The sequence below is a fragment of the Pagrus pagrus genome (genome assembly GCF_965226575.1).
Source record: "Pagrus pagrus genome assembly, chromosome: 17".
Taxonomy (NCBI): domain Eukaryota; kingdom Metazoa; phylum Chordata; class Actinopteri; order Spariformes; family Sparidae; genus Pagrus; species Pagrus pagrus.
In genome coordinates, this window is record NC_140201.1 from 29,064,463 (window position 1) to 29,079,110 (window position 14,648).

Below are 14,648 nucleotides of genomic sequence, written 5' to 3' on the forward strand. Positions count from 1 at the left end.
TATACATCTTTTTTAAGTAGAGAAAGCATGGACGCAATATATTTCATTTGTTGATGAATGCAGCTGAGTCTGTGTTCTGAGGCTTCTTGCCTTTATTTGCTTATTTTTGAGCTATAAACACGTCTGTAGCAGAATCGCATCAGTGTATTGTATAATGACATTAAGCTACTTTCCTTTCCTGTATTTCCTGAGATATTTTTTAAATACTTTTACTTAAGTAATTTTTTAAACAAATACTTTAGTACTTTTACTTAAGTAATATTTTGACTAAGCTACTTTTACTTGTATTGGAGTAATATTTGACAAGGAGTATCTGTACTTTTACTCAAGTAGTGAAGTTGTGTACTCTGTCCACCTCTGCAGATGAGTAGGTGGTCCTTCAATGTGACCCTGGTGTAGTGGAGACCAGGGGGTCAATTACCTTAAATGGTTCATTGTAAGTTGTGTGGGATTGATTGAAAAAGAGAGCAGGTCACACTCATTGATTTTAATCATTTGGCCTGCTGTCCAGGTTAAGGAATCAATGCTTCCTCTTCACCCTCTCTTTCTTCGCTACAGCAGCTGAACTTTGCCTCTCACTTTATGAATGATCCACTAGACATCAGGTTTTTGTTGTCCTTTCCTCAGTCAGCCCTCATATTGAAACTGCATTTCTTTTATCCAAGGGTTGTCCTGTTTGGCTTACATTATTTCCACTGCCTTGATTTTAGTCATGTTTTTCCCTGAGTTAAAAAAAAGTTTAAGACCACACAACCCCTGGGACCTAATCATCACCCTTGTACTGTAGGTAGGTTGAGCTCATTCACCCACTTCAGACAGGGTGTGTATGACTGAATTTTCATTTTCGGGTGAACGGTTCCTTTAAAGATGCAATATGTAAGAATTATTCAAACATAATGTGAAGGAATAACAGTTTTGATGGTATGACATGTTGCAAACAAGGTTGATCATGCTAACCAGCTAGCCCCAGCCTGTCCTGTTCCAAAGCTCCTGTGCTAGCAGGGTACACACCAAAACTTCCCCATTGCTCCAAGCACCCTATCCAGGCTGCTAGCTGTAATCAAATCAAATCAAATCAAATGTTATTTATATAGCTCAAAATCACAATCACATTGCCTCAATGGGCTTTACAGTCTGTACAGTGAGCGACATCCTCTGTCCTTAGACCCTCGATTCGAGTGAGGAAAAACTTGCCATCTTGATGGAAAAAAAGACCCTTTTAACAGGGAAAAAGAACAGACGATGGAAGAAACCTCAGGAAGAGCCACAGAGGAGGGATCCCTCTTCCAGGCCGGACAGACATGCAATAGATGTCGCATGTACAGCTTATTGTGCTAACTAGCTAACAGCAGCTACTGTTGGCAGCAGTGAGCGGCTACTGTTGTGATATGCTGCCCCCTATTTGTTTAAAGTATGAATTCAACAGGTGGCCAATTCTTACATATTGCACCTTTGATGCAATTCCATCTTGACTTTAGTATAAGCAGTGACAATGACCAGATTCAACATATTTGCCCAAATTAAATTGAGGTCATGTATCAAACTAAACAGCTCCAATTTTCCTCTACAGTAGTGAGCCACAGCTCCTTCCAAAAAGTTCACTATTGTTGTTGTTCATCCATTTTACATTCTTTGGTATGCAGCATCATAAGTCAGCTGGACTGGTTAACATGAGTGTGTTTTAATGTGTTTATGATAATCATCTCATTAAACATACTGCACAGAAACCATGCAAATAGTTGGTTTCTAATGAAGCTTGGGCCACCCCTCCAGTAACATCAAAATGAGACACGCAGACACACAGAATATCTCAAATCGAACTCATCATCTGCTTTCCATGATACCACTGTGCTTAACTTGGGTGAAGTGACAAATTCAAATGTCAGACTGAGTTTATTTTTTGAGTATTTTTGAAAGAAGGCACGGTACAGTCTCTTCCACAGTGCACAGAGGCCATAGAACACTGGGTGTTGTGCCCTGTGGCTGACAGGTGGACCTGAACTTTCCTCCCAACAGCATCAGCTGATGCTGTCTTCCAACCGTAAATCATCAGTTGCCCTGTTTAGTTTGACCCAGTAGACATTGAAGTTGTATTGTTGTTGTTGTTGTTTTCACATTCTTTGATTCCGCATTCTAGCTCTAATAGTCCGTTTGTTGATTTGTCGACAGGTTTTCGAAAAAACTACTTAACAAATTCTCACCAAGCTTAGATGGAGGATACGTCTCAGCACAGAATAGTTTGTTTGGTGAAGATCCAGATAAAGGGACAGATCCAGGAATTTTTTCTCTCTTTCTTTAACATTGAGAGATTTTTTTCGACATTTTCATTCATTTCTCAGGAATAATGCGTGGATCTTGATGAAAAATAATCAGGCATATTTTCGTGGTTGGTCATCAGTCAATCAGATTGACATATGTTTGATTTAATATTGAATTGAAGTGGACGAGCTGGCCTTGGTAAAGGTATGCCCTCAAATCATCACAAATCCGTTGTTTTTTGTGTAAACCTGCTGACAAATCAACCAACCAACAAACGGACATGGAGATAACATAACCTCCTTGGCTAAGGTAAAAAAGACGATTCATTTGTATGTTAACTAGTGTGTGATGCAGAGGTTTTCTAGCTGGAAGTTATTGTAAACAAACATTGTGATTGGTTCCATACACTGAACACAGCCCTCGCAAACAGACTTTTCTTGTCAAAATGATTATTTATTCAAATATTTTAAAGCACCACAGGCACCATTATTTGCAAATGTCAATAAAAAAATTGGAATGACAAACAATTGTTCAAATTGATTATTCTGTTCAATAAATAACTTCATAAATTAGGTGTAAAATCCAGCATAAATATAGTTTAGAGATTTAGGCATTCATTAGAAAAAACACAAGGGAACAGAAATAAATAAATAAATACATAAATAATTAAATAACAAATAAAATAAATAACATATTTATGATCATTTTGTGTTGAATAAATAAACCCTCTAAAATCCACTTCTATCAGCCTGTAGTGACATAATAAATAGGCAGCTGAAGCATTATATTAAATTCTACAAATGTCAAAGACAGTACAGATGTAGCATTACAGTACAGCAAAAGGTACTGACACAAAATTACACAATACATAATGCAATAGTACATAGTACTGAACATTATAGACCAGAATAATTATCTGTGGTAATACATAACTTAACAGTGAGTTCGTTTGTTCGCTGCTACAGTTAACTTAAGTCTGTTTACTTGCAGACTTTCAATGACTTGCTAATGCAGTCATTTAAAGTTGCATAGACTGTTTTGTGCAGTGTAAACTCTCTGTGGGCGCAGTGTCAGTGAGTTTAGGTGGGGGCAGCGGCTGCAGGGTTAGGGTTAACCCAACATTCATACCTTCACCTGCTGCATTCAGCCACCTGTCCTCACAAAGCAAACACCCCAAAGAAGGTCTTGCCTGGCTCGTCCTCCAGGTTGGGCAGTATCTTCTCCTCCATCACTGTTTTCAGTCTGTCCCCTCCGTTCAGGTTGAACACAGCTCCCATATACACCGCAGAGAACCAGCTCCCCTCATCATCTGGACTGCTGCTAGCTGCCTGTTGGCAGACAGTGCGGATAGAGTGCAGGATTGTCTCATATGTGTTGTTGGCATCATTGTCCCCATATGTGCGGGACCAGCGCTGCACAGTGTGGCTCAGGTGGACCAAGGGCTTTGAGGTGGTGTCATCAGCGTCACTGCTGCTGCAGCTGACACGGAAAGATGCTTGGCTGTAAATAAAGTAGAGGCCATTTCGAGGAATCACTATTTCATTGTTGTCAAGTTTTAGCCCTCCTTGAGAGTGTGACTGGTCCACCTGATTCTTCCATTCCACTGAGGTCTTCATGTCAGGGTTGTATTCTCCTGTTAGAGTATAAAGAGATGGTGACGGAGATGATCAAACATTTCTGACAGTTAGACTGACATAAGAATTGAATATCAAGGTAAAGGTTTGAAACATTTTTCAGCAAGGAAAGGGATTCCAAAGAAAGTTTGTCTTTGATGTGGTTCAGGAATAAATAAGTATGTATGATGAACTGTATTACAGCAAAGTGAGACCTAAGAGATTAGAATTGCCTCAAGGGCCCTTAAACATTCAAAAGATCCAGAGAATGTCCTCAAGAACCCCAACAACTTATTTTCTGAACCACTAGACTAAGAAAACAAAAGCTAAGATTCAGAGTGCCAGTCCAAAATATGTCTACCATCATTTTTTTCCACAATGTGCCAATTATATGTATCAACTGATGCTGAATATTTGCCTCACCTTGTAAATGAATGGCCGCTCTTACATTTGAAATTTGTCTTAATGTATGATGAAGATCTGTAAAAGAAAAGAAAAAAAACACAAGTATAATAAAACAGGCCTACCACAACAGCTCCGCTTTTCAGTACATGACTTTCTGGTGCAATTAGTATCAGAGTAAGAGAAAAAGGTCAGCTAATTATCAGTTATTAGGTGCTACAAAGCCATCACTATCAACCTTAAAAGGACACTATACACTGAACTTACCAAAATTGTCTTCATCTTGTCCTGGGCCCTGTTTCAAGAAGAGGGGAATAAAGAGACTGTTAGGGAATGGTTGGGTTCAGATGAGATGGGCCCCTCACTGTGAGAGACATCCGGCCCCTTCATTAATTAAGAGACTAATTTAAGACTTGTGTTCCAACCTTGGCATGCCTGTTGAAGACGGAGACAGCAGCAGTAGCAGCAGCAGCGAGGCAGAGTGTGAACGTCAGCAGGATAGTGGTTAGTTTTGAGCTGGCTTTGACCTTCTGTGTTGTTCCTTTCCTGGCTTCTGCGTCGACAGTGGCATCCAGCAGTACCTTGCATTCTTCTTCCATTGTTTTAAATGAGTTCCTTCTTTCACTTAAAGTCAACTTAAGTTAAGCTCTTAGCAGCCTGATTGAGAGCTCTCCTTCTTCTACTACAACTGCTCTGGTGTGTTGACTGACACTCAGCAAGCGGCTCTTTTAAAATCAGTTTCCTCCTGGGGGAACTCCAGTGATGTCACTCATTATGAGTGAGTGGAGATTTGATGAGGAAGAGAGACCCAGAGCCAGGGACCACACACTCCTACACACAGGGCATCTATATGACTCTGTTATCCCAGTCACACATACACACAAACACACATGTAGAAACCCCTTTTACAACTCAGTGCATACATACACCCACAAGATACTCACACACAGATAAGGATAGACACATCATGACACATGCTCTCAAACCCTCGTACCACATGAACTATAACTATAACCATATAACTATAACTATAACTATATATCTGCATACCAAAACACAGACAAAAACTACAGAAAACAAGCAGTTTTAAACTGAAACTGTACATTTTAGCCAATCTGACCTCATTAGATGTTGATTGTTTACGTATGTTGTTGTGTACTGCTCATCTCAATGTGGGTCAAATATATCGAAACTGGGTAAAAGTGCGGGGTAACAAGCCACAGACACTTATTCATCAGGACATCTGCCATGTTTGTCAGAAATGACAAAAATGTGTCACGCTATCAGTGAATGATATTGCACTATGTGCCATAGCCTCAAGTTAAAATGAACTGCAACTAACATGTCATTGTTGATATCTACAGTACACTGTGTTACTTCCCTTTTGTTTAAAAATAGAAATGTGGTAAAGCAGGAGCTTGTAGTTCTGCATGAAGAGTTTAGGTAATCATGCAATATTTCTATTGTATTGACCTGTGCCAAAGTGATTGCGGAGAATAGCAATTAAAAGAGAAGTGGCAATCCAGTCTGTAAAACTCCTACAGCCTAAATCATTCTCATAGCTGACAAAACAATCTCAACACTTACTTTGAGGCTTATTTATTATGTATTCTGAAGCTTTCAATCTTAGCACATAATCTTCATCAGATGATAGAGTTTTGTAATCTTGTAATTATAATTTTTACAATTATGGACATGTTTAAATTTCCATTCAAGGTTCAAAGTTCATCTACTTGTAATTCTACAACACAGTGTTGTGCAACAAAATGCAAGTTGTAGTCCCTTTAAGTTGTAGTCCCCTTAAGACAAGAAAAATATTTTTTATGGTGGAGTGTTGAGGATGAGTTCAGGAGTCTCACAGCCTGATGAATGAAGCTGCTCTGTAGTTTGGTGGTATGGCAGCAGATACTTCTGTATCTGTTGTCAGGTGGCAGCAGGGTGAACAGACTGTGGCTGGGTGGATGTTTTCTTTTTTGGACGTTAGGCCTTTATCACAGTGGTGTCACTAGAGAGATGAAAGAAAACAAGAATGTGTTTGAGAGAGACAACAAAAATCCCTGACTGGGCTCGACTGTAGATAGAAGGAAATGTCTTACACCCCGAGGCCACCATGACAACCATCAATGTCAATTCTCATAAAAACTATATATTCAGTGTATTGACTAGTCATTGTGTAAAAAAGAGTAGAATGTAAAAAAACAAAAATGTGTTTTAATGATGAATAGGTACCTCAAATTGGAATATAAGACCCAAAAAACTGATTCAGGTCTTATTACCTGAAACTAGAACCATTCAGGTTACATGGTGTCTATGACAACATCACAGAGTAACCATAACTAGGAGTAAGGCTTCAGATGAGTAAGAATGAGGGTGGATGTTTCATATCTATAAGCAGACAAGTATGTGTGGGAGAGTTAGTCAGAGATTGACTCAATTAAGTTCAATACTAGTTTAGTTCTGTCATCATAAATCTCAGCAAACATGATGAAAAGTTGAGGTAATATTAATTTACTGCAGGTTGAAAAATGTGGATGTGTTGAAAAAGTTGGTGCTAACAAGTGATCTGTTGCCCTTCACATAGTCACAGGCAGCCCGCAGCCTGGAAAGAGGAACATCCACCTACGTTTGTTGCTATAACAGTAAACTTAATATCAGACAGAGACCTTTCACATAATGTGAGAGTAAATTATGAAAGAAACATTGAAAACAAAACGTCACTTTGGACTGCTGTTGTAGAGAAAGCAATCCAACACACACTTAGACACTTCAGTTTGAAGGTGCATTGACTTCTTGACCCTACAAACACACCCTGAAGATATGAAAACAAGTTTTGAAATTGTGTGGATAATAAATGATAATCGCCTGATGGCAGAAGTCCCAGATCTGGATCCCTACCAAAGTCTTACCAGTGGCTCTCTGGGCCCAAGCATATCTGCCACCATATTTCATAGAAAGCCACTCAGATGTTGTTTCTACCCTATAACAGGCTGAAAAACAAACTGTCTTGTTAGAAACAGTGAAGGAGAAACAATGGTGATTGATGATGGTGACTTACTGTCACAGTTTCATTTTGATGTAGGTTAGGTTGTGCAAAAACGCAGCAGCTGTCGAAGTCAGGAGGCTTTGTGGTTGTATCACTTGTATCAACCATGTGACTCCATCATGGAGGATCAGCCTCCTCATTCTTTACAGTAACTACACACTTTTGAAAGCATCATTTCGTGTCTACAGAGGGGGAGTCTTTCACACTTAAAATATATTTTGGGTGGAGTATCACTTAAGGTGATAATGAGATCACTGATAATGTACCAGATAAAATGAGCTTATGTTGTTTAAAATACAGCAATTGGCCACAACATTCAAAGGAGTAACAGGTGAAGTGATTAACATTGATCATCTCATTGTGTCCCACAGATGCTCAATCTGATTGGCACCAGGGGAATTTGGAGGTCAGTTTGACACCATGAGGCCTTTGTCACATTCCTCGAGCCAATCCTGAGCAGTTTTATGTGGCAGGGCACATTGTCCTGCTGGGGGTGCCACTGCAGGCTGTGCCATGTCAACTGAAGGCCCTGTAATTGTCAAAGGTAGACAAAAAACAATTAAACATTAAGTATGCTGATAAAGGTTCTCAGTCAATCAGGTCATGGTAATTCAGTGCTGCAACTGGACTTGTTTTATTGGAACAACTGAAACAAGTCCAGTAGCCTATGCTAAAGCACTTAGAATTCAAACATGAAGAATAAACAGAGTGAGTATATTTTGGTGGGCTCAGCCTCAGAGATAGTGTGAGGAGCTCGGACATCCATGGGGAGCTCGGAGTAGAGCCGCTCCTCCTTCGCGTCCTTCGGAGCCAGCTGAGGTTGTTCAGCCTTCTGATTAGGATGCCTTTGGAGGTTTTGCAGGTACATCCAGCTGGGAGGAGACCCCAGGGCAGACCCAGAACTCATCTGGCCTGCAATCACCTTAGGATCCCCCAGGGGGAACTCGAAAGCTTTGCTGGGGAGAAGGACATCTGGAATATCCTACTGAGCCTACTGCTACCACAATCCAACCCTGGATAAGCGGAAGATGATGGATGGTTTTCCAACTCTTTGCTTAGATTTGGCATTGTAGGTTGGGTCTGCTGACATCTCAAAGTGTCAGTATATGTTGAGTTGGGAATAAGACTCAAAAATCTAAATAGAAATAGTGTTAAATAGAAATGTATGATATTAAACTGGCAATAGTCTGAAGTAAATACTGATCGCACAATGTAAAGGCTGTAAAAAAAGAAATGGCTCCATCTGTATACATCGGTTCCCTATAAGCCTTGATTTCACTATGCTATTCGCTCTGCCACTGGGCTGGATTTTTCCCACATAAAATGAAGGACGAATTACAGCACAAAGAAAGCATGTCTGCCATTGCACAACCAAAACAGGAAGAGGCATTTTTTTTTACCTGGTCGCTCTTTCCAGGTACGGTATAACTGGAATAACTGAGGGAATGGACAGGCATTCACTCGAAGGAGAGTTCTCCGGTGTTGTATTGCTGATATATATTTCTCCTTACTGCCAGTTCAAAACTTTCTTTCTTCTAGATAAGTAAATAACAAACCTGCCTACTTTTAACACAACCAGCTTTTTAACCCTGTCCTTTCAAAGCACTGAGATCAGGGTTTTCTCGCTCAAATTGGGAAAGGGTTGTTTTTTGCTTTGGACAGTAGCCAGGCTGCTAGTGGTAGCCATGTTGTTAGCACTGTCTTTTCGACAGCGGCACCACCAGTAATACTTAAGGGTAACACCAGGAGGGGGAATTTGAAAAGTTGTCTGTTTCCACTTTAATGAAAGTGGAAAGAATAGCAGAGACCACAAAATTATTTTTAAGGGTCACTTGACATCTCAGTCAGTGAGAATGACTAAACTTGCTTTTCCAGTGAGGGTGACTTCAGTAGGAGGGGAATGTACATGACAACAAGAAGACAGGAAGGATTTGAAAAAGAGAATTTTTCTCCAGAAACTGCATCTCGGTTTTCAGCCCACCTTTACATAAATTTACTACATTTTTGCATCACAGTTTGCAATAGGATTTTAAAAGAACTGTCAAGAAAAACTCCCCTCATATTGCAATACATCACCCTGCTCTTCACATGTTTTTTCTGTTTCTAAATCTGCTACAAAAAGCAAACTCCCTTCATCTAAAAAAAGACTTGATACTCTCCCCAGAGCCACAGAGGAATACATGGTGGTTTTTGCCGATTGGCCCAATGCTCAGCTTCCTCATTACAAGATGACAGCATAGACATCTGCATATGCCTGGTAGATAATCAGCTCACCTCAAAAATATGAAAAAGAAAAATATCTATACACAGTGTGTGGTAGCTTAAAACCTTAAATCTTATTTTTTTGTTCCTTTTAGGTCAGAAAATAATTATGGGACATTACAAATGAAGAGATCTTTCCTGTGGGCCCACAGGAATAAAGTAGTGGAATTTCACTCAGGGAAAGTGGCTGTTGTATATTTGGGGTTTCATGATGGAGAAGCATACAGTTGCTCATTGGTGTGCATGTGCACAATTCCATATTTCCTGTCCAGAACTCAGTTCTGGATAGGGTACCAGTTGATCTGCCCCTGTGGGCCAGCATAGGGGTTGTAGCCCATTCAATGGCCTGTCACTAACCTCTGCCAGCCTGCCTGCCTGTCTATCTATCTGTCTATCTATCTTTCTATCTATCTGTACATATGTATGTGTGTATGTACGTATGTTGTATGTATGTATGTATGTATGTATGTACATTCTGGACAGTCCAGCTTTGCGCTCATATTCAGATCACTGATATGGAAGGGACTTTCACTTTCACAGAACGTATCCTGGGTGGCCATAATGGCTTGACCTACATGCATTTCCTTCCATTTTAGAAGAATAGAGGAGTGCATTACTAGAACAACAGTGTCAACCACATGAAAAGGTGATAACGTGGAGGAGGCTTCAGGTCGATGAGTCAGTGAAGATAAGCAAGGTTGTTTGAGGACAGCAGGGGGAAAACCCCATTCCTTCCCTTCTTGGTTTGATTCAGTTTTAACCCCTGAAAAGTGAGAATTATTTCACCAAGAAAAGAAAATGAAGCATCTGTCTGTCTACACTACATGGCCATCTAAGTATATATACATATATATATATATATATATATATATATATATATATATATATATATATATATATATCATTCTCTTAAACAAACAGAAGCAGTGGACCAGCTGGTTAGCTGGTCATTTTCTTATTGGAACAAGGTTTTGTTCCAATAAGAAAATGAAAATACAAACCATTTCAGAGGATTACAAATGATTTTAGTCACATGAGGAACCAGTCACAACATGAATTTGAGATAGTGTGATGTGATGATTTTGGGGGAAAGGAAACACCAAAGTTATGCAACAGTGGTTGGATAATGAGGCAATGCAGGATTCCTGTTGAACTTTCTACCTGTCTGGGCGAGACCTGTGGAAGCCCAGGGGGATCATGAGGGAGGATGGAAAGGGTGTAGTGGAGTTTTGTAGAGGTGGATGAAACCAGGTAGAAAAAAAACTCTATGTGAAACCTGTGGTTTCCTGTCTCCTTTTCTGAAGTCAACTGATGAGCTGTTGCGTATGCATAATGTTTGTTCCTGTTGTTGGGCTTGTTGCGACACAAAAGCATTTTCCACGTTGACGGAGGAATGGTCACATAACAGTTTGACCCTTATTTATGAGGTCATTACATATACTTTGAAGATGTAAATAGATTCAGTAGTTTTCATTCATATTCATTTGACTATCCTTAAATCTGGCCAAAACACCTCTCAATTAATCAAGAATAAAGCTGAAACAATAGTCTTGTGGTCAGATATGAAAGACTGAATCTCACTGGCTGCACTCTTATGGTGTCATTCATAGTGACAAACTCACCGAGAATTATCACCCATCTGTACAGTCCTCCTCCATGGAAACTTTTATCCTCAGTAATAACATAGTTTTGGTTTTATGGCCCACAGATTCTGTTCTCATAAGATAATTTAGCAGACAGAGAGCTGGTTATTCAAAAAATCCAAATAATGTAAAGCATTATGTTATGTTGTTATGGGGCTTGACATCAGTATTTCTAAAATTATGGTCACAGCATTATGGAGCATGTGGTCAAAAAAGAGATATTTTTCTCTGGATGTGGTGGAGACAACAGGTTCTCACTCCCACCATGTCAAATACCTGCAGCCTGGTCAGTGGCCTTAATGTTCAAGGCCACTGACCAATGTTCAAGGCCACTGACCTTGAACAGGCAGGGCCTGATCGTGGTCAGTGGCCTTGCTATGCGCCTATTGCTATGGCCCTGCCGGATCGTGGATGCGCCTACTGCCATGACCCTGCCTGACACCCACCACTACTGTCGCTAATATTAGTCACATCTCTGTTACATACGTTCCACTACTATTATTGTAATGCATTACTACATACCATCCTTACCATTAATCACTACTACTGTTATCACTAGTAATCACATTTCCATGTGCATTTCATTATTATTGCTGTAATACATCTTTATGTACTTTCACTCCTGTCAACCATCGCTTATAATTGAATACATTGTGATCTCGTTGATCTGCTCTGTACATGCGACATCTATTGCACGTCTGTCCGTCCTGGGAGAGGGATCCCTCCTCTGTGGCTCTCCCTGAGGTTTCTTCCGCATTTTTTTTTCCCTGTTAAAAGGGCCTTTTTTTTGGGGCAAGTTTTTCCTCACTCGAATCGAGGGTCGAAGGACAGAGGGTGTCGTCTCTGTACAGATTGTAAAGCCCTCTGAGGCAAACTGTGATTTGTGAATTTGGGCTATACAAATAACATTTTATTTGATTTGATTTGATTCAAACTGTGATGCTCTACCTACCCTCTTGTATCAGCGTTGCACATGAAGGGCTTTGCGGTTAAGTTATCAATATTAAGGCAACCTCTGGTTATACCTCTGGTATGTTATGTCATATAATGACTCTTGGACTGTTATGAAAGGGTTTGGTTGGTAAGTTTTAAGCACAAAATACTTGGGTTATGTTTAGGAAAAGATCATAGCTGACTTACATTTAGAGATTTTGAAAATAGCTAAATCACCCTTAACTAACAGGACATGAACCTCAGTCTCAGTGTCCAAGTCCAGTGTTTGACCCACCCCAACTGGGACTTTTCTCGCTATACTCCCGCACGAGAGGGGTGCTTCAAGAAGTGATGGGAGAGGGGTACTTATGGCATCAAAGCTAAAATGAGAGTAAATATTGGATTTATATTCTTTGGGTGATAATGTTGTCAGTAGGCTCAAGTTTGCTGTCACATTTCGCTTAACAGTTTTATATGGTGACATAATGCCAATGTTGTGTTTACAGCTTGTACCACTGCACACAAAGGGTGAAAAAAATCAATTAATGCAGCTTTGACTCCATGATTGTGAAGACTAAAACCCAAAATGGAAACTTTGGTGTAGAAATAGAATCAGACCTAAAATTTCTTCTGTAGGTGTTCAGTGTGATCTGTTGACTACGAAGGCAACATAATTCACATCAACCATTAATGGATCCCTTGTGCCCTTGTATGGAAATCAGAATCCTTATATTTCTCCCCATTATTGTTTTCTTTTCACCCATCTGTACTTGCCTCTTCCTATTACTATACCAGTGCCACTTCTACTTCTAGTAAATATACAGTATCTGCATTATATGTTTTATTCACAGCTAAGCAATACAACTTTACTAAAAATGTACTTTAAACATTGTATGGAGGTCATTACTGTTGGAACATGTGATAATGTAACAAAAATCCTGTTGCATTAGTATGGTGTAACTCTTGCTTTGTCTTTAGAATACATTTACTTGCAGCACCACCATGTGGTAACACAGGCTGCTGATGGACCTAACTACTGATGCTGTTTTCTACAAATAAAAGGATTTACAGTTATTCCGGAATCACTTTTTATACATTGATGCACGGCAACCACTTCAGTGGACATGTATCTGATTCCTTATAAAAACATACAGTATGTTAAAAAAAAGAAGTTATTGGCATGATATTCCACTTGTTTAAGAGTAGTAAGGTGCTAAAGGTAGTAATGTTGTGAGAGAAGATTTGGTAAATAGTGTGACAACACTATCTTATATCCTTAAAAACATATAAAATATAAATAAAAAGCATATAATATATATACAGTACAGACCAAAAGTTTGGACACACCTTCTCACCTTCTTATATTCTAGGTTTTTCAAAGTAGCCACCTTTTGCTTTGATTACTGCTTCGCACACTCTTGGCATTCTCTTGATGAGCTTCAAGAGGTAGTCACCTGAAATGGTCTTCCAACAGTCTTGAAGGAGTTCCCAGAGATGCTTAGCACTTGTTGGCCCTTTTGCCTTCACTCTGCGGTCCAGCTCACCCCAAACCATCTCGATTGGGTTCAGGTCCGGTGACTGTGGAGGCCAGGTCATCTGGCGCAGCACACCATCACTCTCCTTCTTGGTCAAATAGCCCTTACACAGCCTGGAGGTGTGTTTGGGGTCATTGTCCTGTTGAAAAATAAATGATGGTCCAACTAAACGCAAACCGGATGGAATAGCATGCCGCTGCAAGATGCTGTGGTAGCCATGCTGGTTCAGTATGCCTTCAATTTTGAATAAATCCCCAACAGTGTCACCAGCAAAGCACCCCCACACCATCACACCTCCTCCTCCATGCTTCACGGTGGGAACCAGGCATGTAGAGTCCATCCGTTCACCTTTTCTGCGTCGCACAAAGACACGGTGGTTGGAACCAAAGATCTCAAATTTGGACTCATCAGACCAAAGCACAGATTTCCACTGGTCTAATGTCCATTCCTTGTGTTCTTTAGCCCAAACAAGTCTCTTCTGCTTGTTGCCTGTCCTTAGCAGTGGTTTCCTAGCAGCTATTCTACCATGAAGGCCTGATTCACACAGTCTCCTCTTAACAGTTGTTCTAGAGATGTGTCTGCTGCTAGAACTCTGTGTGGCATTGACCTGGTCTCTAATCTGAGCTGCTGTTAACCTGCGATTTCTGAGGCTGGTGACTCGGATGAACTTATCCTCCGCAGCAGAGGTGACTCTTGGTCTTCCTTTCCTGGGGCGGTCCTCATGTGAGCCAGTTTCTTTGTAGCGCTTGATGGTTTTTGCGACTGCACTTGGGGACACTTTCAAAGTTTTCCCAATTTTTCGGACTGACTGACCTTCATTTCTTAAAGTAATGATGGCCACTCGTTTTTCTTTACTTAGCTGCTTTTTTCTTGCCATAATACAAATTCTAACAGTCTATTCAGTAGGACTATCAGCTGTGTATCCACCTGACTTCTGCACAACACAACTGATGGTCCC

At 40.2% G+C, this 14,648-nt stretch overlaps 1 protein-coding gene across 1 annotated transcript; it reads right to left on the reverse strand.

The window, feature by feature from the left end:
* Positions 1–3,238: 3,238 nt before the first annotated feature.
* On the reverse strand, positions 3,239–4,875 carry tnfa (tumor necrosis factor a (TNF superfamily, member 2)). The gene is made up of 4 exons (XM_084379290.1): positions 4,700–4,875; positions 4,542–4,569; positions 4,296–4,352; positions 3,239–3,892 (listed from the first exon to the last, which is right to left on the reverse strand). The coding sequence occupies exons 1-4, from the start codon at positions 4,871–4,873 to the stop codon at positions 3,417–3,419; spliced, it is 735 nt and encodes a 244-aa protein (XP_084235416.1). The 5' UTR covers positions 4,874–4,875; the 3' UTR covers positions 3,239–3,416.
* Between the last annotated feature and the right edge of the window lie 9,773 nt (positions 4,876–14,648).